General features: G+C 56.1%; 1 protein-coding gene across 1 annotated transcript in view; it reads left to right on the top strand.

Annotated features, from left to right (window-relative positions):
- The first annotated feature begins 8,457 nt into the window (after positions 1 to 8,457).
- Positions 8,458 to 21,605, top strand: part of ADGRA2 (adhesion G protein-coupled receptor A2) — a 34,612-nt gene continuing 21,464 nt past the window's right edge. Inside the window, exons 1-2 of the mRNA XM_044761985.2 lie at positions 8,458 to 9,151; positions 20,970 to 21,041. Of these exons, the coding sequence (XP_044617920.2) occupies positions 8,889 to 9,151; positions 20,970 to 21,041 (335 nt within the window). The 5' untranslated portion in view covers positions 8,458 to 8,888. The remainder of the gene's footprint in view (positions 9,152 to 20,969; positions 21,042 to 21,605) is intronic.

The raw sequence follows: 21,605 nt of genomic DNA, 5'->3' as shown, positions 1-21,605 counted from the left end.
AGCCTGACAGGTCTTAGGTAATAGAGCCCAACCTCCTGCACAGAAGTCTGACCTTGACCTTCCAGAGAGAGAGGAGGATGCACAAAGAGGGTAGGAGAAGAAAGGAGGAAAAAAAGCACAGAGAGAGGGAAAGAAGCAGAGACAAATGACAAGAGAGACAAACACCGTGGGCCAGCACCAGAAGCCACCATGGGCCAGCGAGGCATCAAGAGGACAGCGGCTGCAGGGAATTGGGGTTCTCCGCAAAGACGGGCTTTCCCAGCAAATTAACCGTCCAAACTGCCAGACGGCTGATCAGCCTCAGCTGTGTGCTAATGAGGGCGTTTCCGAGGCTCCAACTGAGTGGAGGGGCTTCCTACACGCCAAGCCGGGGCAAGGGGACAGTGACCCAGAGAATCGGGCCTGGCAATCGCGGGGAGCCCAGCTCTGAAAGGCCCCCTGCCCCGGGGGTGGTGGGGCGCCCCTGCAGGGTTTGCAGCCCACCGTCACAGGGCAGCTCTCCCAGGAACCGCACCCACGAAGCACGGAGAACTAAGGGCAAGACTGGGTGAAGGCCGCCTCTGCGGAGCAGGATCGGAGAGGACCAGGGCTTTTCGTTATTCGCGCTTCCATGCGCTCTCGTTTTAACCATATGGGTGTATTACTTTGATAAAATCCATTTGTAAATTGCGGTGAGGCCTGGAGGCGGTACCTCCAGACGAGCGTCTGAGGTGTCTCCCCCCTCTACCCCTGGCCTGGCGCTCCGGGGTGTGCCTTGCGAAGGGTCAGCCAACTCCTCACTCACGCCAGCCCCCACATGGCCCCGTGCCCGGGGTCACCCCCAAACACTCCAGGCATGTCTGGGGCATCTTCTGTCTCTCCTCCCGCCCGCCATCACACCTGCCCCTTCTCCACCAAACGGCTTCGTTTCCTCTCCTGTTTTCTTCGGTGCTGCTTCAGGCGTCCCTGGGGTGTGAGGGGCGCAGATGTGTGAGCGTTGGCCCTGGGCTGGGCAGACCAGAGATTCACACCTGCCCACACTCACCCACGGCAGGGCAAGGTCGCAGGTGGAGAGCCGGGCTCCCACCCAGCTGCTCCACCAAGTCACCATGTTACAGCACAGAAAGGAGCCGGGCCAAATGAACCCTCCCCAAGCCCAACACACGCACGCATGCACACACACACACACACCCGTTACTTAACATGCGTTCCAAGGTCCTCATCTGTAAGAACGAATAACAGCCACGTGCGGGGCCTTGGTGAGGATTAAGTGAAACACAGCACACACTGCGTGCCTGAGTGCCTCGTAAGTGTTACTCTTGTCCTCCTCCTCTATATTTTCTTTTCTGCAACCTTGAAGCTGCACGTCCACGCACCTGCATAAAATGCTGGCCTCATGCCACCTTCTCTCCCCTCCACCCATCCCACCCCCACCCTCGCACACTCACACACACCACACCCTTGCACACTCACACACACTCTTCTTTGAGCCAGAGTTGCGTCTCCTCCTCCTGGGACCGGAATAGCCTGACCCCAGTGAGGCTCAGAGAGAGGGGCACCGGCCTCCTCCTCAGCTGCCTCTGGGGAGAAAAGGCTATGGATGGAGCAGCCCCTCAGGGGGGTCTAGAACAGGTCAGAGACCCCAAGGAGTCCCGAAACCAGCTGGGAAGCTAGGCCCTGATGGGCATGGCCACCTTAGCCCACCAGAAAGGCCCTCCTTCTGTGACCTGATGAGGCTCTGGATCCTGAGGCCTCCTGAGTCCTGATCCATCTAAGACGCCGGGCAAGAGAGACGCACTGTCCCCTGAGCTCTGAGGAGCCCAGGAGCTCGCAGAGGTGCCCCAGGGGCTGCCAGGGAGAGGAAGGAGGGAGGGGAGAGCCCTCCCCCCACTTTCCCCCTCCCCCCTTTACTCCAACAACATGGTTTCTCCTAGGTCTAAGGCACCCAGCTCTTTCCTGCCCAGGGATAGGAGAAGCTTCTGGCCTCCCCTTAGCCTGGCTGACACCTGTTTATCCTTCAGGTCCACTTGGCCATCACTTCCTCAGAGAGGCCTTCCTGGTCCCAGTGGAAACTAAAGGCCCCCTGCTCCCATTATTGTCTCTAATGACCCCCTTCCCTCCACATCACTGAGCACAGTTGGTAATTATAGAATCATTTCTGTCCTTATTTGTTCAGTAACTGCCTCTCTCACTCCACAAGGGCAGCAACCATGGCTTTTGTTTACCACTGTATCCCCAGCATCGGGCACAGTGATGGGCCAAATTCTTGATTTCCTCCCCAAATCTTATCCTTCCTGAGTCTTCTCCAGCTTAGAAAATGGCAATTCCATCCTTCTCACAGCTTAAGCCAAAAACCTATGGTTTGTTCTTGACAGATTTTTCTCACACCCCACTTTCAGTGTATCGGGGATCCTGGCTGACTACTTTCCACCCACATCCAGGGTCCAGCTGCTCTCGGCCTCCTTCACCACCTCCTTTGTCCAAGATGCCACAGCGACCTCTCCACTGGACTCCCGTGCTGACCTCGGTGGCCTCCTGCTCCCTGTCCTTGACCCACTATAGGCATCCTCCACATAGGAGGCAGCAAGGAGATTGAAAAGTCTAATTCAGATCAGATTATTTCTCTTTCCAAATCCTCTAGGCTTCTCTTCTCATTTAGAATAAAATTCACAGTCCTCCTGTAGTCTTTAATACCCTCCATGATCTGGACATGAGGTCAAAAGGTGCTGTGACCACAGGTCTGATTCCTCTCCCTTTGGCTCACTGTGCTCCAACCACACTGTTCCCTGAGTCTTCCTTGATTGAACACAGCAACGCTCTCCCACTTGCTGTTCCTTCTGCATGGAATGCTCTAACCCCCTCTGCTCCCTCATTCCTTCCGAACTCTGCTCAAAGTTCACCTTGTTGGTGAGGTCTTGCCCTCATTCTTTATTCCCTTACTCTGCGTAATTTTGTTTCATTGATCTCATCCCCACCTACTGGATTACACATGTTTATTTGTTTATTTACATAGTATCTGGCTCCCCCTGCTATAATGTTAGCTCCATGAAACCACAGACTTCCTTTTGGTTTATTGTTATGTCTTCAGTGTCCAAGACAGTACCTGCTGCAAAGTAGATGCTTAATAAACATTGTTTAAATAAATGACCAAGACCTCAGTAACCCTTTGTACAACAAGCTAAATAAACATCTCTTCTATTTGTTGGGCACTAAAACAGACTGGGAATCATAGAAATAAAGAAAAGAATTCCCTCTTCTGGGAACTTACATTCGAGTGGAAGAGTCAAATTTGTAAACAGTGAACTATAACAGGACAAAACTAAGTAGGTCCCAGTAAGAAAAACAGCAGCAAGTCCCACTGACATTTACTGAGCCCTTGTATGTGCCAGGGTGGAGTGATCTCCAACACCAATCAGTTTTTCAATCCTCCACCACCTACTGGGTGTCCTACTGTTTAATTCAATCCCGACACTGACTGCTCAGAGGCAGTGCAGACCCCACAGGTTAAGGGCTCCACTTCACATGCCAGTTGCAAGCCCCGGGCCAGCTGTACTTCCTACTGACTGGACATAAACCAGAGATCTCCACGACCCCTTCCTCAGGTTCAACAATTTGCTAACACGGCTCACGGAACTCAGAAAAACACCTAACTTACATTTGCTGGTTCATTATGAAAGCTATAACTCAGCAACAATCAGATGAAGGAGACGCATAGGTGGGGGAGGGGGAGACAGGGCATGGAGCTTCCATGTCCATTCTGGATGCGCCACCCTCCCAGCGCCTTGATGTATTCACCAACCCAGAAGCTCTGAATCTCACTGTTTAAGAATTTTTACAAAGCTCAATCTCCAGCCCCACTCCTTTTCCCAGAGGTCAGTGGGTGGGGCTGAAAGTGTCAACCCTCTGATCTCTTGGTCTTTCTGGTGACCAGCCCCATCCTGAGGTTATCTAAGAGTACCACCCTCAGAAACCTCCTTAGCATAAACTCAGGTGTGCTCAAAGAGGCTCCTTATGAATAACAGAAGATACTCCTGTCACTCAGGGAATTCCAAGAGTTTTAGGAGCTCTGGGTCAGGAACCAAGGACAAAGACCAAATGTATTTTTGTATATGCAGTCACACTTTGCATAACACGTTGGTCAACAATGGACCGCATATACGATGGTGGTCCCATAAGATTAGTACCGTAGAGCCTAGGTGTGCAGTAGCTTATACCATCTGTGTAAATACACTCTATGATGTTTGCACAACGATGAAATTCAACTGACGCATTTCTCAGAACGTATCCCTGTTGATAAGCGACACATGACTGCATACCACGAAGGCATTATTTACATATAACTGACATCATCATCACAATCCTCTAAAGTAAAAATTATTTTTTATCCCCCATTTCACAGATGAGAAAACTGAGGTCCAGGTAAATTAAATGACTTGCCCAAAGACACGGATCAGTAAAATGGAGAGGCAGTATTCGAATCCGGCTTCAGAGTCCCTGCTCTTAGCCACTGCACTCAGAGTGCAGGAGGTATTTCATCACCTGGGAGAATGTGAGTAGATTTCACTAAAAGGGTAAGTCAGATTTTAATAGAGACAGAGCTTAGGACCCTTTCCTATGGGAGCGTCTAAATTATACATAGGTGCCTTTATGTGTTGGAATCTGATCACCAAAGGGAAGCCCTTGCAGGCCCAAATGGTTACCTGGGTAGCTTCCCACAGTTCTTATTCATTCCTTCTGGTTGAGGCAGGAGCATTTCTCTGCCAGGAACTCTTAGTGTGAATGTCCCAACAGGACAGGCAGCTTAGTCCAGTCCCTACAGGGAGGTACAGGACAGGGAAGAGAAGGACGGGGAAGAGAAGGACAGAGAGCTCAGAGAACTGCCCAGTAGAGCCATCCTGGGAGGCAGGTGGGAGAAGGGGCGGGGGGGGGGGGGGGGGGGGGTCACAGGCTCTGTGCCTCCACTGTCTTTCCAAGCTAATGGAGCCATGGAGAAATGTCACATTTGCATTATCGATCCAATTATGGGCCATTATCTCATCCACTGTTGTCCTGAGTCTGTGTTAGGATCCTGCCTTTTAAAGGCAACAAGGCACAGAGGGAGCTAGAAAACCTAAGAATTAAAAGGTGAACATCCTGGGTGGCACTTTCGGACAGCTGGGAGAAGAGAGCAGGGCCTGGAGCTGGCAAGTGCTAGCTACCACCGTCCAGGTTCCATGCATGCTTATCGTCTTCCAATATCTCTATTCACCCTTACTTTCTTCTAGCCGAGTCGAAGCTCCTTTGGAAAGTGTCTGCCTTCCTCGAGACTGTTAGAAGAATAAGGGGAGGTGGGTCTGTTTCCTACCAGCTGGGATTTAGGAGCAGACATCTTTAAAGGTTCAGCTCAGAGAGGGCAGGGAATAAAATAAGAAAACCTCGAGGGGAAGTGAAACTCTCAGGGGAATTCTTGAGAGCCCTTCTCCCCCGAATAGAAATTCTAGAACATGGAGGTTAAGAATGTGGGCTCCACATCCAGAGTGCCTGGCTCAGATCTATTACTCACTAGCTGTGTAGCCTTGGGCAAGTGACTATTAAGGTATCTCTTCACTTCTCAATTCCCTTTCTGCTAAGACAGTCATCCTCACCCCGCCGTGAGGACTAAAGGAGCTAATTCTTGTACGATGTAGTCAACAAGTCCCTTACACACAATAGCCCTCAGGACAAGTTAGCTCCCCTGCTATGCAGGTCCCCCTTTGGTGGCTCTGGTCAGAGGGAGGGGACACTGACCATTACTCCCTCTTCGATTCTCAGCTGCTCCTGATGGAAGGTCTGGTCTATCGTGGGGTAAGAGGCTCAGCCATTCCTTGACAAGGGGGAATGGATCAGCACTGAAGTTGGGAGCAAGAGAGAGTTTGGCCAGCAGCTAGTACCTGGCAAAGGCAAACTTCTTTTGAGAGGGGCATAGTGGATACGAGCCCCCAGACCCTAAGGGAACAATTAGGGTCTGGCAGAGTCAGGTGGATTACACGCCAGCCCTAGATTGGACTAAAACAATGGTAAGCCCCCCTCCCTTGCTTCAGTCAGGATTAATTCAGCCTCATCTCTATGATCATGGTACCTTATCCCTGCTCCACTGAAGAGCTTACCATTCAGTCTCAAGGTGTAAGCAATTGGTAGAGCCCCTAGCCAGATTTCCTGAGGTTGGGAATTAAGTTTGAGTCATTCTTCTATCTCAAACAAACTCCAAAACAAAAAGATTTTCATGTAGGCAGCTCATTCGTTGCACCCTGCGCCTCTGAGGACAGACAACCAGGAAGCTTCCTACAGGAAAGGCTTTGAGTGGCTCAGAGAAAAGAGCATTTAAAGAGGAATCAGAGGGGCCGGCCCCGTAGCCTGGTGGTTAAGTTCGAGGGCTCCAGTTTGGCGGCCCAGGGTTCGCAGGTTCAGATCTGGGCTTGGACCTACACGCCGCTCATCAAGCCACACTGTGGCAGTGTCCCACATAAAAATAGAGGAAGATGGGCACGGATGATAGCCCAGTGACAATCTTCCTCACAAAAGGAGTCCAAGGGTACATTCCCACTCCTGGCTGGTCACCGCTACAAGATTTGGTTTCCTCAGCCAGACTGTAAAATGGGAGAGTAGCCCCAGCCCGTCCCCTCCCCGGGTGGCTATAGAAGCCAAAGGTGACGACCAACAGGACAGGACAGCGCTGTGTAAACGTCTCCACGATGCACTTCCTTCTCACCCGTGGGGAGGCATCACCTCATTCAGTGTCATTTGGCCTCTATTCAGGCTCAGAGAGTAGGTGTTACCATGGAATTCCTTTCCAGACTTTGAGTATCTTCATTTAGCAAAAAGAAACGACAGAAAGGCTGTGTGACCCAGGCCGGAGGCTTCCTCGCCACTTCTCTCTGAGCAGTTTTCCTGTGAACAGGAGGCTTGGATGGCAGACCCTGCCTGTGGGCGGCGGCTCCCCTCTCAGCCTTCCTGAGGAATGCAGTCTCAGCGCCTGGCCTGCCTGCCACGGGCTCCTGCCGGGGAGTCCACTCCCCTCTCCCTTCCTCCATTTGCAATCACTATTTATTTATCTTTGGAAGTTGAAGGAACCAGAGCCTGCAACCGGGAGAGACTGGTGGAGCCAGAGAGAGAAAGTGAAGAAGCGGGCGTCGGGGCCCAGTGTCTGCAGCCAACAGGCAAAGAAAGAGAAGTCGCTTCCCTGCACTGGGGGTGGGAGACTCAGCTGAAGGGCCACGGGACCAGAAGAGGTGCCACCCACACCAGCAGGGCCAAGAGCACAGAAAGAAGGTGGCAGTCACCGTAGCAACCACTTGGGTGGTACAGTGAAGGATGGGGAACAGGAGTCTTGCCCAGGGATCCCCCAACCCAGACAGCCTGCCCCTCAGCAGCAAAGGCTCTATTAAGTGGCGGAAGAGTCAGCCTTTGAGGGGAAACTGAGGAAGCAGACACACTGGGCCACACTTCTCTTTTCCCTCTGTCCCCAGCCCCATTCCCAGCTTGCATTATAGTCCTTCTAAAACCCACAGGCCATTTTTATCCCCATCCTCAGGTGGCAAGTTCAGACCCTGCCCACAGCCACCAGCCCTCTGCTCATGGAAACAGAGTGGCCCCTCACTCACTCATTCTCATGCCACAACTCACGCCCATAAATTAGAGGGCAGGCAGGGCCCCATTCAGACCCCAGAGATTAGATACCCCAGGATGTTAGGGGTTGTGTCCAAAGTCAGACAGAGCTGTCTAGAATGAGGGTCTCCTGACTCCCAGCACAGTGCTCTTTCCACGCCCTGGCTGGCATAGATCCCTGCTTTTCCTCTTCTCCGCTTCCCTCATTCCCACTGCCCCCCAAATACACACATGCACAGGGAGGTGGAAAAGATAGGAGGCCAGAGCTAGCCGGTCTGCCTTGGCCTTTGACCCCTCCTTGACCGAATGACATGCGCGCCCCGCTGGGCGAGGTCAACGCAGCCGCAGCCGAGGACGGCCTGAGCCTCCTTGGTCTCCGGCTTGTATCCTGCAGTGGTTGGAGCAGGACTGTGAGAGGGAGAGCCGGCGTCCAGACCGGCCCATCAGGTCAGGGGCCGAGGGAAGCCCAAGCTCAGTAACCCCAGAGCAGAGAACAAAGTTCAGCCCCAAATATGGAGCACCAGACGTCTCTGGCCAAACCCGCAGGTCACTGAAAGCCCGGAAGCCTCGGGTGCAGGCGAGATGAGCAGGGGCGAGGGAGGGTTTGTGGAAAGTGGTGACGGTTGGCTTTGAGGTCTGAGACGGCTGGTGGAGAGGAAGAGTCCCGGCTCGGGGAGAGCGGCGGGAGGGAGAAGGAGTCGAGGTTCAGGGCGGTGCACGGGCCACGCGGGGCCTCAAGCCGGCGGGCCCGCTCTCCTCCGAGGAGGGCAGCGGCCTGGCTGCGGATCGGGAGGCGCTAGGGCCTCGCGGATGGACGGGCTGGCGAGGGGAGGGCGCCCTCCGGGGAGGCGGGCGGGGGTGGCGGCGGCGGGAGCGGCGCCGCGCCGAGCTGCCTCCATCCATGGCACGGAGCGGCGGCGGCGGCGGCGGCAGCAGGAGCCCGGCGCGATCCGCTAGGTCCCAGCCCAGCGCTCGGCGAGCAGGCGGCGCGGAGGGGCCCGGCCTCGACCGGCCCGGGAGCCCGGCGCCGAGACTCGGGCCGCGCCGCCGGGGGCCGCCTGCGCTGCGCTGACAGCCGCGCCCGCGTCCTCCCCGCCGGGGCGCGCGCCGGACATGCCCCCGGGGCGCGGCGGCGGGGACCCCAGGGCTTGCCTCCGCCCAGGGCCCCCCGCCCCGCCCTCGGGCGCCCCGGGCCCCCGCTGAGCACGCCTCCCGCACGCCCGGGTCCCTCCGGCCGGCGCGCAGACGGCCCCCAGCGCTGTCGGTCCCCGCGGGGCGATGGGCTGATGGGCGCCGGGGGACGCAGGATGCGGGAGGCGCCCGCGCGCCTGCTGCTGCCGCTGCTGCCGTGGCTGCTGCTCCTGACGCCCGAGACCCGGGGCGCGCCCGGCTGCCCCGTCCCCATCCGCAGCTGCAAGTGCTCGGGGGAGCGGCCCAAGGGACTAAGCGGCGGCGCCCCCAACCCGGCGCGCAGGAGGGTGGTGTGCGGCGGCGGGGACCTCCCGGAGCCTCCTGAGCCCGGCCTTCTGCCTAACGGCACGGTTACCCTGTGAGTACCCTACTCGGCCGGTCCGGCCCGAGCCCCGACGGGGTGCCGAAGGGAGACAAGACGGGAGGAGTGGGAAGAGGGGGACGGGACGATGCCGCCACTTCAGACACTCTAGGACAGGCCTGAGTCCTGGCGCTTGGAGAGGCAGAGGAAAGTTTAGGGCTCCAGGAGTGTGGAGGGAGGAAGGGGCTTCGGGGAGCGGGTGCGCCCCCAGAGAGAGGCACTGCAGGCGCCCACTCACCTGCGCAGGTGAAGTGGAATGCGTGCTGGCAGGACCCCCACGCCCCTCGAGTTTCCAGCCTGGCTGGTGTTGCGGACTTGGGGACCTACGGTGAGTGGGATGGGAGAAGGCTCAGGAAAAGACCGACGCCCGCGGTCCAGTAGGTGACCGTTACCACGGCGGACGCGTCCGGGGCCGGACTGGAGGAGTCTCCCGGTTCACCCGGCGGGCCTGGCTCCTCCAGTGGGGGGCGCCCCATCCGTCCCCTGAGCCTGCCAGTCCCGCTTCCAGCCCGTCTCCATGGGGCAGGCGGGAGGGCGGGCTCGGAAAAGTCTGTCCCTGGGATGCGGGCTCTTCGGTCTGAATGAGAGCCGGGCGTCCCGATTTCTCTTGGGCCCCTCTGCCGCCGCGAGAATCTGTGATGTGAGCCCTGCGCTAGGTCCTGCAACCCTCCCTCTTCCTTCTCTCCTCTGAATACAACACGAGCTTTGGCTGTTTCTCGATTGACTTCCGCGCGCAAAGATTGCGAAGAAAGAAACCTGGCTGAGGGGAAGGCGGCTGCCTCCCAGCCTCCTTCCGTCATCCCGTTTCCCTTCTCAGCCAGCGCCTTATTAAGTCCTCACTTTGCTGGCAACGAACGCGGCTCTTTGCGCCGCAGCCCGACCCCAAGCCTCCTGGATGAGGGTCTGAAGTCCCCGCAACCGCAGCAGAATTAGCGACCCCTCCCCACCGCAGCGATTTCCTGTGCTGACCATGTGCTCGGAGCTCCACGCACGCCGTGGAGTGGAGGGTCCGGCCCTAGGGGTGGCCCCTTCTTTTCCTGCCCTGGATCCAGCCTACAAGCCGCTTCCCCTTCCCTGTCCTCCTGACCCCAGTGGCGACCGTTTCCCCACCGCCCCTTGCCCGGGGTTGGGGCTGGCTCACAGTCTATCCGATTGTGTCCAGAACAATACAGTAACGCCTCTGGTTGGGTGAGTTCAGAGACTGCCTGCTTCCTGACAGGACACGACTGGTCAGCCTCTGACGTTGGCCGCCTGGCCTGCATTTTCTCCAGCTGGGGGGTGTGCGTGTGTGTGTGTGTGTGTGTGTGTGCATTAGGTGGGTGGAGGTGGTGTGTCTGCTCTCTCCCACGTTCCAGCAGCTCAGGGATATGGCCATGGCCTGGGAAGGCAACTGTGGCTGCTCATTCCAGCTCCCTCTGAGTGTCCACTGGTGTTGAAGGGTCCAGACAGGCCTGGGCATTCCCCAGCCCACTCAGTTCTGGAAGAGAAAAATGCGTGCTGTGTGGATAGTTGGCCGAGTGTGTGTGCAAGTCTCCGCTGGGCAATGATAATTCAGTTCCGAGAGAGGTGTGTGTGTATGCTCAATCTTGTGGCTGTGCTCACACACGTATGAGGGATGCTGTCTCTCTGCATGTCTGTTTGTTGGGATTAGAGAATCCTAACAAACTGAAGGCAGAAAGCGGGGGGTGGGGGGGGGGACATTAAAAGGTGGTTTTGCAGTACATCTTAGAATGATTTGGCAACTAATGCTTTCCAGCCATGGCTAATTCCCATCGACGCCACTCCTGGGAGAGAGGGGGGCCAGCTCTTGGTGAGAATATATTGTGACAGGGTGGCAGCAACCATGACTGCAGCCTCACCTTCCCATCCCAAACTGTCCCCAGAGGAAGGGCCCCCCCTTTCATCCCAGGCCACTGACCTAGCTGGCTTCAGGTACTTTCCAAAGGAACAGCCCTCTGCACCTGGCTGGACATCCTCACAGGGACAACAGACAGGGCAGGCCAGAGAAGCCCCTGAGAGCCTGCTGGCTTGTCAGCCTGGGGGTGACTGAATCCCAGCCAGGGATGTATTTCTTAGGCTCTGCCCCCAGGTTCCACATAATCCTGCTTGCTGCTCCCCACCCCACCCCAGCTGGCTTCTGAAGGAAAAAGAGCCCAAGTTCCTCAGCAGAAGCTGGGCAAGCATTCTCTTCTCGGGGCTCCGTCTCCAGCACATGTGTCCCTAACCCAGCAAGTGTCTTGAGGAAAGAAGGAACAGAAGGGTGGCAGCTAAGGAAGAGGCTGAGAGCACAGCAGTCTTCCCCAACTCCTCCTCCTTGCTCTATTTTTTTTCCCACACAAATTTCCCCTCTCACCTTTCAGCCTCTCACCTGGTGCAAACGACAGGACTTGAGCCACTAGTTTTTGCATTGTGGCTTTACCCTCCCTCCTGCACCAGGTCCCAGGCCCCTTCACACCACCTGTTCACCTGTGGACTCACCTCGGGACCCCACCTTGGTAAGCCCAGCAGATGCCAGTGCTAAGACTGTTCAGGCAAAGAAAGTGCTGGAGGAGGGGCCTGTCTGCAGGGAACCTCCAGTCGGCCCTTGGCCCTTGGAGGCCTCCAAGCAGTTCAGTCCTGTGAGCAGGCCTGTTCACCTCGCTGCCGCACCTCCACCTCCGCCCTTATCTCCACTTCTGCCTTCTGCTTTGTAGGCGACTGCCCCTCACCCCGCCCTTTGCTTTTTTTCCTCTATTGGATTTTCATTTGCAGTTTTCCAGGAAAGCAGAACTCTTGGCTTCCTTCCTGATCCATCGGTCCCACCCCACACCCTAATTTCACGGTGCAGTGCAGAGGGCAGCTGTGGCACGAATGCTCCTATCCAGAGCGGGAGACTGTGTGGGCCTCCTCTGAGAGGAAAGGCCTTGTAGGGGGTGGCTTGGACCCTCTGGACCCCCACCCACTCCTGGGCGCAGTTGACTGGCCTGCCCTCCAGTTCTCAGCTCTGGGAGTTAGAGCGCGTGGGAGGGGGACGATAGAGACTTCAAGGCAAGGACTGATATTAGACCACTCCAGAAGGAAATCTCCTATGAGGACCTCTCAGGACATCTGAGCAGCCCCTCAGAGGCGACCAGGCAGAGTCATAAATTCCTAGAATGTCTGTGCTGGAAAGGGCCTTAGAGACTAGCAAGTCCAGCCCCTCCATCTGACAGCTGAGCCGACTGAGGCTGGGAGGGGAGAAGGCTGGTGTCTTGCTGACAGTCACACACCAGCTGAGGCCAGCATCAGGATTAGCCAGTTAGGTTTTCTTAGCATTCCTCTCAGGTGAGGGACTCCCTGTTCACCTGGCCAGACTTTGGACCCAGTGGGCACAAAAGGTGCTTTAAAAAAACCAGTTCCTTCCCAGCAGGTCCCAGGCCCTTGTGACCTGGGAACATTCCAAGGCTGGGTGGGGAGGGGGGAGGGCATGGGATGGGTCACTCAGGATTCTTCCAGAGTGGACAAACCCTCATCCACTCAGCTTCCCATTTCAGGGGACATTGCCCACCACATAGGCTGCCCACATAGGGGAGAAGGGGCCTTTGCCACACAAAGCCACACTTCCTAGCAGTGGCTGAGTCCTCTCGCTGTGTTTGGTGGTCTTCAGGAGCACCATGGGAGGGGGGGAGGGGCAGCCCCTTTACAGCCCCTCTGCTTGCTCCAGCCTCAGGGAGGAGGTTCTTGAGCACAGATCTCCCTCTGGACCTCCAGCTCTGGACTGGGCCCTTCCCTCGGTGCCCCTCACCCCAGCCCCCAGGATTCAGCCAGGGGAGTTTGGGGCAAAGTGTGCCAACTGCCATGCACACAGCCTGAGGGGAGTGGAAAGATGCTGGCTGGAGGGGCGGGCCCACGCCGGCTTCTCCACCCCCTTCTCTTCCACCCTCTTTCCCCCATATGGTTCTCATAAGGTCTGGGCTCAGAGACAGCAGCCAGAGGAAGTGGCTGTGTACAGAGAGCTTTTGTGAGGGAGAGGGGGAGGGGGAGAGAGCGACGAGAAAGAAGGAAGAGGCAGGAGACAGAAGGTGGGAGGAAGCCTGGAGGCTGCAACACACTCCCTGACCCTCCCCGTCCCTCCCGATGAGGCAGGGTCTCCCTGCAGCCCCCCTCCCCCATGTGGGCTCCTGGACTCCCACCTATCTGAAGTGAGGGGCCCAGAAGAAATCCAGGTCTCTCCCTGACTCTTCCCACCTACCTGCTGGGGGAGCTGGAGGCAGCCGGCCCCTTCCTCGCTGTCCTGGAAACTCCTGCCCCTTGGGCTCCCTCTGGTGCAGGATGTCAGGGTCCATGGTCCCGGCTCAGGGCCAGCACTGGGCAGAGAACAGAGCCCTCTGGGGTCACTGGTTGAGTCCTCATTGCACCGAAGAGACTGGAGACGCCATCGTGCTGTGCTCCAAAGACAACACATACCTATAATTGAGCCCCACAATGGGACCAGGACCCACAACTGGTCATTTGGCCTGAATTATTCAGAAGCGTGCATGAACCCAGCTACTCCTGATCCCCAAGGAAGTCCCTTCCTGCTGGCTAGCATGGATCACCCCTCTATGTTGGGAATGGGGGGGCAATCCCCTAGTCCTGGGGGTGAGTCTGAGAATTTCCCCCAAAGGCACAGACAAACCAGTGTAATCTGAACCTAACCATAAATTGACCCTTAAATTTGGGGTCATGTTTTTAAAGGGAGAGAGTGTTTCTAAGTTTATGCCACATGGGAGTCATTGGGATAAGAACTCTTTCCTGAGAGAGAAAAAGTTCCAGCCACTTCTGGGTTGATCCTTGTCCTTCCATTCAGTGGGCTCTCCTCACCAAAGCCCAGAGAGGGGAGGCGAGTTCCCCAATGCCACACAGCCTGAATCAGGACCCCTCACTCCCTGTCACCCTGAGGTGGAGACTGCCCCATGCCTCCCTGGGACCAGACAGAGAGCAGGGGTGGAGAGAGGAGGGAAATGGCCCTGGGCTGAGGAACCAGAAGGAAAATCCGGTGACTGCTAGGAAGGGGCTGCTCCGAGGGGCTGTTTATTTTCATTCCCCCAGCCCAGCTGCTCTGTGCTATTTAGAGCTCAGACATTGACAGGACAAAGCTGCCTCCTCCCCTTCCTCCCTCCTCCGGGGGCCCCCATCCTTCCCAAACTACAGAACATTCCTTTGCTTTTAGGACTTGGTGATGGGGGTGGGGGAGCAGAGAAACTGTGGAGTGTAGCTAACCCGGGCAGCCTCCCAGGACCCAGCTTTCCCAGCGCTGGGAGTGGGGAGAGGTGGGATGGGGGAGCAAAGGGGTGTGCAAGATGGATGGGGCCAGGTGAGGGGCAGGGGAACCAGTCTGTCACAGAGGAGCAGGGAACAGCCGGGGAGAGAGAGAGAGCAGCCTCAGGAGGGAGTTCCAGCCTGAACTTGAGGGGCCAGACGTCTCCCAGCTGGAAAGGGAAGGGAAGGTCTGAGAGCGCCCACCCCTTACCCCCACCCCCACCCTCACCCCAGAGCTCCTTGCCTGCTGGAACCGTGCGGTGTGGCAGAAACTCTAGCCCTCAGGCTCCGGGAGACTGGGTATCCAGGTTGGGAAAAGCCATCAAATATAAGTCAGTCCAGACCTTTCTTTTTCTGAGAAGAAACCCCCCAGAGAGGGGCTGCCCTGCGCAAGGCCACACAGCTCCTGGCCAGACCCCAGGCCTCCTGCTCCCATCAGCCTCTCCCCACACGGACCACTCAGAGACATCATCCCTGGGACAGAGCAGGGGAGATACACTAACCCACTTCCTCCATGGATACACGAGCCAGGGAAAAGGGGGCCACCCCCAATGATAGCCCAACAAGTGCAAGTGTACCTAGGGGACCACTGTATGAGTTCACTGTGCAGTATTTGAAATCAGACTGACTCAGGAAAAGTGAGACCTATGGTCCCTAAAGCCTTCTTTCCAATGTTTCCTCTCCGTCTCCTGCACCACACACAGCACAGCTTCGGAACTATGCGACCCCTATGGGGAAGGTGTCCCAGAGGACTGTACCCTGGAGCCAGGTCAGCTCCCAGAGGGATGGGACACTCTCCAAGGTGTCACGAGTGAGCTCTGCCAGGACTGGCCAGGTCGGGGCACGGTGAGGGGGAAGTGGCGGTAGGAGGAAGCTGTCCCCTGATGTGGGAAAACTGGGGTTCAGCATCTCTGTCCACTGACCACCCCCACCTTCCCTGGAGCTCTGCCCCTCCACATACCCATCCCTTCTTTCAGCCAGCTGTGTCCGGCCCAGCGCCAGGAGGTGAGTAACCTGGGCTATGCCCTAAAGGGCCTGACAGTCTCATCTGGAGACTAGATACAGGCTCACAAAGCAGGGCAGGATCAGGGCCTCAGGGCTCCCAAGGAAAGCATCCGGAGTGGAAAGAGTACAGGACTAATTTATACTTAGGTATAAAAGACTGATAACAAATTGATCCTTTCAGTTGTATTTGTACTGAAAAAGAAACCCACTTTCTTCACCCAAAAGCTTGGCTACCCAGTGGTGAGATTATAGGCCATGTGTGGAGGAAGTGTTTAAGGTGGGTTGGGAGTAACTCCCCAGCTTCCTCACATCAGGTGGACACACACATTCCGTCCTGACACACCTCCCTCCGCCTTCCAATAGCTGTTAGTGTAGGTTTGGAGAACCAACGAATGGATGCGTACATGTGAAGGATCACAGCAGACTCAATTCCTTATGTTCAAACTAGGGTGCTGGGGGCCCCACGTCCCCATCAAGGCACACCTTCCACCCGCCCCAAACACCTGGAGCACCATTTTCAGGCTGCAGACTCCCTCAGGGTTAGTCCTCCCCTTCCCACCCCAATTTCGTGCTTCTGCCTGCTCACCACCAGGATGGGATGCCCCTGTAGAGGGCAGGTCAGAGAAAAGGCACAAGAAGGCCCCATGTGTAGGAGCCATGGCAAGACCTTGACCTCAGCCCTGCCTGGACAGTGGAGCTTCAAGGCTGAGATCAGAGGTTGTCTCAGGACAACCCTAAAGCCTGGGGAAGGAAGGCCCTATGGGTCCCTTTCCAACCAGCAGGTGTTCAGGGCTGACTGGACAGGCTTCCAGCCCAGGGAAGGGATTTCAGGCAAGCACAGGGATGGAAGGAAAGGGAAGCAACAGGAGGGCAGCCCTTGGCCTCAGTGTATGGGTCAGAGCAGGGCCTGTGGCCCAGGGGCTGTCTCACGAATGGAGGCCTTACTGTCATATCATCCATTCTAAAATGCACCCAGGTCCTTCGTGAAACGTAGTTATTGCTAATTGACAGAGTATGGCATTTGGTAGTTATTTAGTTAAGCATTTATTAATTTCCGTTGTGTAGCCTTTATATTTCAGAGGCAATGATTTTTAGGTTTCAGACATCTTTGCGAGCCCTGGAAATGCTCGAAGGCCCTGGGCACTGTGCCTGCAGGAGGGGCTGGGAGGCCAGTGTCACCTCGATGGTTCAGGGCGGTTATGGGCCTGAGGCTTTTTTGGTACCTGCAAGGAGGCCACCCTCCTCCCCCTCACTGATGGTCTCCCGAAGACATCGCCAAGGTGCCAGCAGCAGGTGTTGGAGACCAGGCCTTCCCAGCCCAGACAGCTTGGCGATGACCTAAACTCCAGGCCCTGACTCCCTGGAGAGCATCGATTCCCCAGTGTCCAGACATGGGGCCCTCACCTCTGTGCTTGTTGGGGTGGGGCAGGGGGCTGACATCTATGGCTCTTCCTGTACGTGTGAGAACCATTTGCATCAGGTTTGTGCTGGCCCCACACGCCACGGAGAGTGCCCACACGACCCCTACAGGGTCATCTTTGATGTCAGGCTGGGATCTGGTGAGTTCTTGTGGCTGCCCAGAGGCCGCAGAGCCTCCCCGTAGACGCCAGCCACTCGCTCCCTTGGCCTCCAGCCTCATTAGTGGTAACTCCTCTTGCTTCTCTTCCCTAAAATAGGACCCTAGCTAGGAGAGAGTTCTGGAATGGACTTGGTGTGCCCCCTGTGTTTGGCCAGACTTCAGACTCTGGGATGGAGAACAGAGGACTCCAGGGACTGGCCCCCCTTCCTGTGAAAATTTGATGTTGGAGCTGTAGACAAGGAGGGAAAAAGAAGCTGAAGATGCTGGGCTGGGCGAGCCAGAGGCCTGTGAGGCGGGGCTGGCGGGGCTGGCGGGGCTGGGAAGGAAACCCACCTGGCTAGCTCCCTGTGCTGTTGCAGAGGGAAGAGCTCCTGTAGGTTGAGAGAGTCTGTGGGGGTGGGGGTGGCCATTAAGATGGGGTCAAGACTGACACTGTGTCTGCGACGCTAGACAGAACCATGGGGCGGAGGCTCCCTCCTTCCCCGCCCAATCGCTGGGGCCTCCCTGACCGTTTTCCTCCCATGAGACAGCCTAGAGTGGTGGGAACATTTTTCTTCTCATTGGATGAGGCTGCGTGTGTGTATTTTCATCTACCCCATTCGCAGCCCTGTAACTGCCAGCTTCCTACCTGTCCGTAGCAATGCCAGTCCCAAGCACTTTCTGTCCCAAATCACTGCCCCCTTCCTGACCAGAGCCACCAGAGGCCCCTCTGGAGAACTGAGCCAACAAGCACAATCAAGGCCATTCTCTGGATAATCTGGGTCTAAAGTAAAGTTTCCTCAGCCTTGTTGAGGTTATTAAGGTCAAAAGATCCAATTCTGGGTTTTTGGGGACTTGAGTCATACAGATAGCTGCCTGAGGTCTGTCCAAGAGCTGGAAATGTGGCGAGAACGCGAGGAGGAGGACACGCTGTTTGCCTGGTGTTCCTGCTTGTGTGCGTGGCTTAGAGGGCGGGCGATCGGGGACGTGTTCTCTGCCACAAGACAAATCTCATTTCAGGACTTGCAGGGCTGGAGTTTGCGTGGGGCCAGCCAAGCCGGAAGCGTGGGTTGCAGCTGACCCCCCTTCTGCCCTCTCCTCCCCAGCAAAACAGAGGCTGCCTCAGAGAGAGAGGGGCCCGGCCTGCAGGGGGTCTGGGCTCAGGGCGGAGCTGGGTGGGACACCATGAGATGAGTTGTCCTGGGCCAGAGGCTTATCCCCACCCGCCTCAGGGCTGGTCCCGCATCTGTGCTCTGTTCCCACCCCACACACAGACATGCACACACCACTCCGGTTGCCTCGGTGTCTCTCAAGCAGCCCAGACTTCCTTCTGGGGATGTGCTGGCTACAAGGAGACTAGATCAGGGTTAAAGCCACTAGCCACACGTGGTGACTGAGCACCTGTAACCTGGCCGGCCTGAACTGAGTTGTGCTGGAGAGGAGAATACATACCGGATTCTGAAGGCTTAGTACAAAAACAGGGAAAATATCTCATTAAGATTGATTATGTGTTCAAGTGATAGTATTTTGGATATACTGGGTTAAATAAAATACATTGTTAAAAATAACAATTAAAAAAATTTTTAAATGTGTCTTCTAGAACATTTCAAATTACATATGCAGCCCACTTTGTACTTCTATTGGCCAACTCTGGGTTAAAGAATTTGGGGTATGTGAAAGGTGTTCAAAGGTTAAAGGCCAAAGAGTCTGGAGAATGTGGGGCACCCCCGCAATGCCACCTCTAGACCTGTCTGGACAGGGTTCTCACATTAGAATCCCTGGTTTTAATCTTGAGGATTTGGGAGTTGGAGAATTTTTTAATTTTCTGTTTGCAATTCAATGATCTTTAAACAAAATCTTTTGTAGATAATTTTGGGATAATTTTTTATTAGAAGCCTTTTTCATAGTGTAAGATTTTCATTTCTAAAGTCAGTGTTTCTCAAACTGGAATCCTCAGACATATTCACAGAAAATGAAGTATTTTTTCCCTCCCTTCAACAGGTCTGCACTCTACTCAAGGTAGAGAAATGTTATCTCAGGCCTCCCCCTCCGTGGGCAGCACTGTGATGATCGGCAGCCCTGTTCCTCTGTCCTTCCATACTCCCCACCTCTCCCCTGTGCCCCTCACACTCATCAGCATCCCCGTCCTTTTTCATCCCATGAACTCAGGGAGGGGGCAATGCCTAGGAGAGACCCTTGGGGTTGGGAGGGAGGCTGAAACGATGCCCTTTCTCCGCCCTTCTTCCTGACATTGCAGGACCCCTCCCTGACATCCCTAAGGATACTGAGGGGTCCTCTTGCCTTTTGCGACATTTAATGCAACCTCTGAACCTCAGATTCTGGGGGCATATGAAGAGAATGAACTGGAGATGAGGTGAGGCAGGCTTTGATTTAAGCCACACCGTCAAGAGCCCGTCACCTCTGAGGAGGCCACCCCAGCCCCACCAGGGCCTGAATGAGACAATTAGAGGCCCCGAGAACTGACAAGATTGTGACTTACCACCACCATGTGTCATGTGAAATAAAAGTATGAGAATAAAGGGGTTCCCGAAAGTTCTAATTGGTCATATAATGACCAAGGTGATATATTTTTTGAAATATCAAGATAATGTTACATGTGTGTGTGAAGCGCTTCGGAAACCCAGCATTGCTCCCTGAACCCATGCACACGGTCACCCTTCAGACCCTGCTGGGAAATGCCACCACTGGAGGGACCGTTAGGCCAAGACCAGAGGGGTAGGAGGGGTCTATCTGGGAGGGGGGAAAGGAGGAAGAAGATGATGTCTCTAGCCCTTCTCATTGACCCAGAAAGCCCCCCTTCCACTCTTGCCTCCATTCTGGCCGCTGTCTGTCCTCCACGAGCCTCTTAAAGATGGAGTGGCTGGAACGTCAGATGTCTGGGGTCCTCTCTTCAGCCTGGCTTGGCAGAGCCACCCACCCCCTTCCAGGAAGCTTTGGGGTGGGTCCCTTTGCCAGCTCCTCTCGTGCCTGGTCCCTAGCCCCTACCCTCTCCCGTACTGTCCAGCCCACTGGAGAGAAGGCCCCAGGCCCACTGCTAAGAGCAGAAGGGAAATCCTTTTCCTCAGCCCAGGGCAGGCAAGAGTTTGGGCTGAGAGGCTCATTAAAGCTTTTTAATAAGCAATTAACTCAAGGGATGCGGCCTTAGGCTGGTGTGGAACTCCCTCCTCCCTGCAGGGAGCCTGGCAGAGAAAGGCTGAGTGGGTGGGCAGAGTGGGTTCAGTCAGAAGCTTGGGGCCTCTTCTTTCCTCCCCTAAACACAAACAAACAAACAGAAATCTGAGGGGGCAGAGGTGGAGGCTGAGGCCTGGGCTTCCCCCAGGCCTGCGGCTCTATCAGTTCTCTGTCCAGGTGGCAGACAGGCTTGGGGAGGCAAGGGCATTCAGGGCCCCTCAGCTGGGGGCCTTTGAGGGCTGGGAGTGGCCCCCTTCTGGTGAGGTCCTCAGCTCTCAGAGAGAGTGTTGGAGACCCTAACAAAAGGCAGCTCCTCCCACCTGTACCTACTGGGCTTCCTGTTCCACCAGCCGGAGCCCTAACCCAGTTCAGGCCTTTAACTCACCACCATCCTCAGGATATTGGGCTGAGAGGGCTGGAGCAAGACAGAGCTGTGGAGGCAGGAAGGGGGTGCTGTGGGCTTGGCCCTGTGGTTCCAAGGGGTAAAGGGGGCATTGCAACTTTGCACCAGCTCAGCCCACCTGCATACAGAGCCCAAGGGTCCAGGCCATGGGGGAACCCAGACCAGGTGAAATGTCTGCCTTGGCGCTCAGTGGGCTGACCATTCTGCCTGAACCATTCACTGGCTCCCCCTATAATCTCCTGGAGCAGAGGGTGGGGCTGCTGCCTTGCCTAACTTCAAGGGGCACCATTTATACAGAATGCAACATGGCTGTAATGGTGAAACCGGATCCTCACTGCATCCACACCTCCCAGCTTGTAACGGCCCGTTCTCCTGTCTCTGTTCTCCTGTTCCTCCAGGCTCTTGGGCAACAACAAGATCACTGCGCTCCGGAATGGATCCTTCCTGGGACTGTCTCTGCTGGAGAAGTTGTAAGCGCCGGGGCGACGTGGGGGATGGTGGTCGTGGGCAAGAGGTCAGTTCAGAGAGGATGAGGAACACCAGTTGCTGAGGGACCCCACAACCCAGAACCTGCTGGCTAAGCAGGGCCCAGTGTCAGAACCACTGGGACCCTGCCCAGGACTGGACCACCAGGCGGAGGGCAGAGAGGGACTGATCTGGGACAGAGGGACAAGCTCCTCCACCAGCTACAGCAGAGGAAAGTAGGGAAACCTCCCTGGTCTGGGCAGAGATGGGGCCAAGGGAAGCTCATTAACGCTGTTTAATGAGCAATTAGCCGTGAGGGCTGAGCCCCTTAGCTCAGAAGCCGCCTCCTCCTCCCAGCCAGGGGCCCAGCATCGAGTGCTGAGACAGCCTGTGGGGTGCTGAGGCCTCTTCCCTCGTTCCCTAAAAACCATCCACAAACAAAGCCTCAAGGGGCCAGAGCCCTGGGCTGAGGGTGGGGAAAGCGGATCATGTCCAAATCTCTCCCCCGCCCTCCACCCCTACCACCCTGCTTTGAGCTGCATCACAGCAGCACCCGCAGGCTGCCCTGC

Source organism: Equus asinus, chromosome 27, assembly GCF_041296235.1.
Source record: "Equus asinus isolate D_3611 breed Donkey chromosome 27, EquAss-T2T_v2, whole genome shotgun sequence".
Taxonomy (NCBI): Eukaryota; Metazoa; Chordata; class Mammalia; order Perissodactyla; family Equidae; genus Equus; species Equus asinus.
Note: the sequence above shows the minus strand (reverse complement) of the source record. Positions and strands in the feature narration are given on the sequence as shown.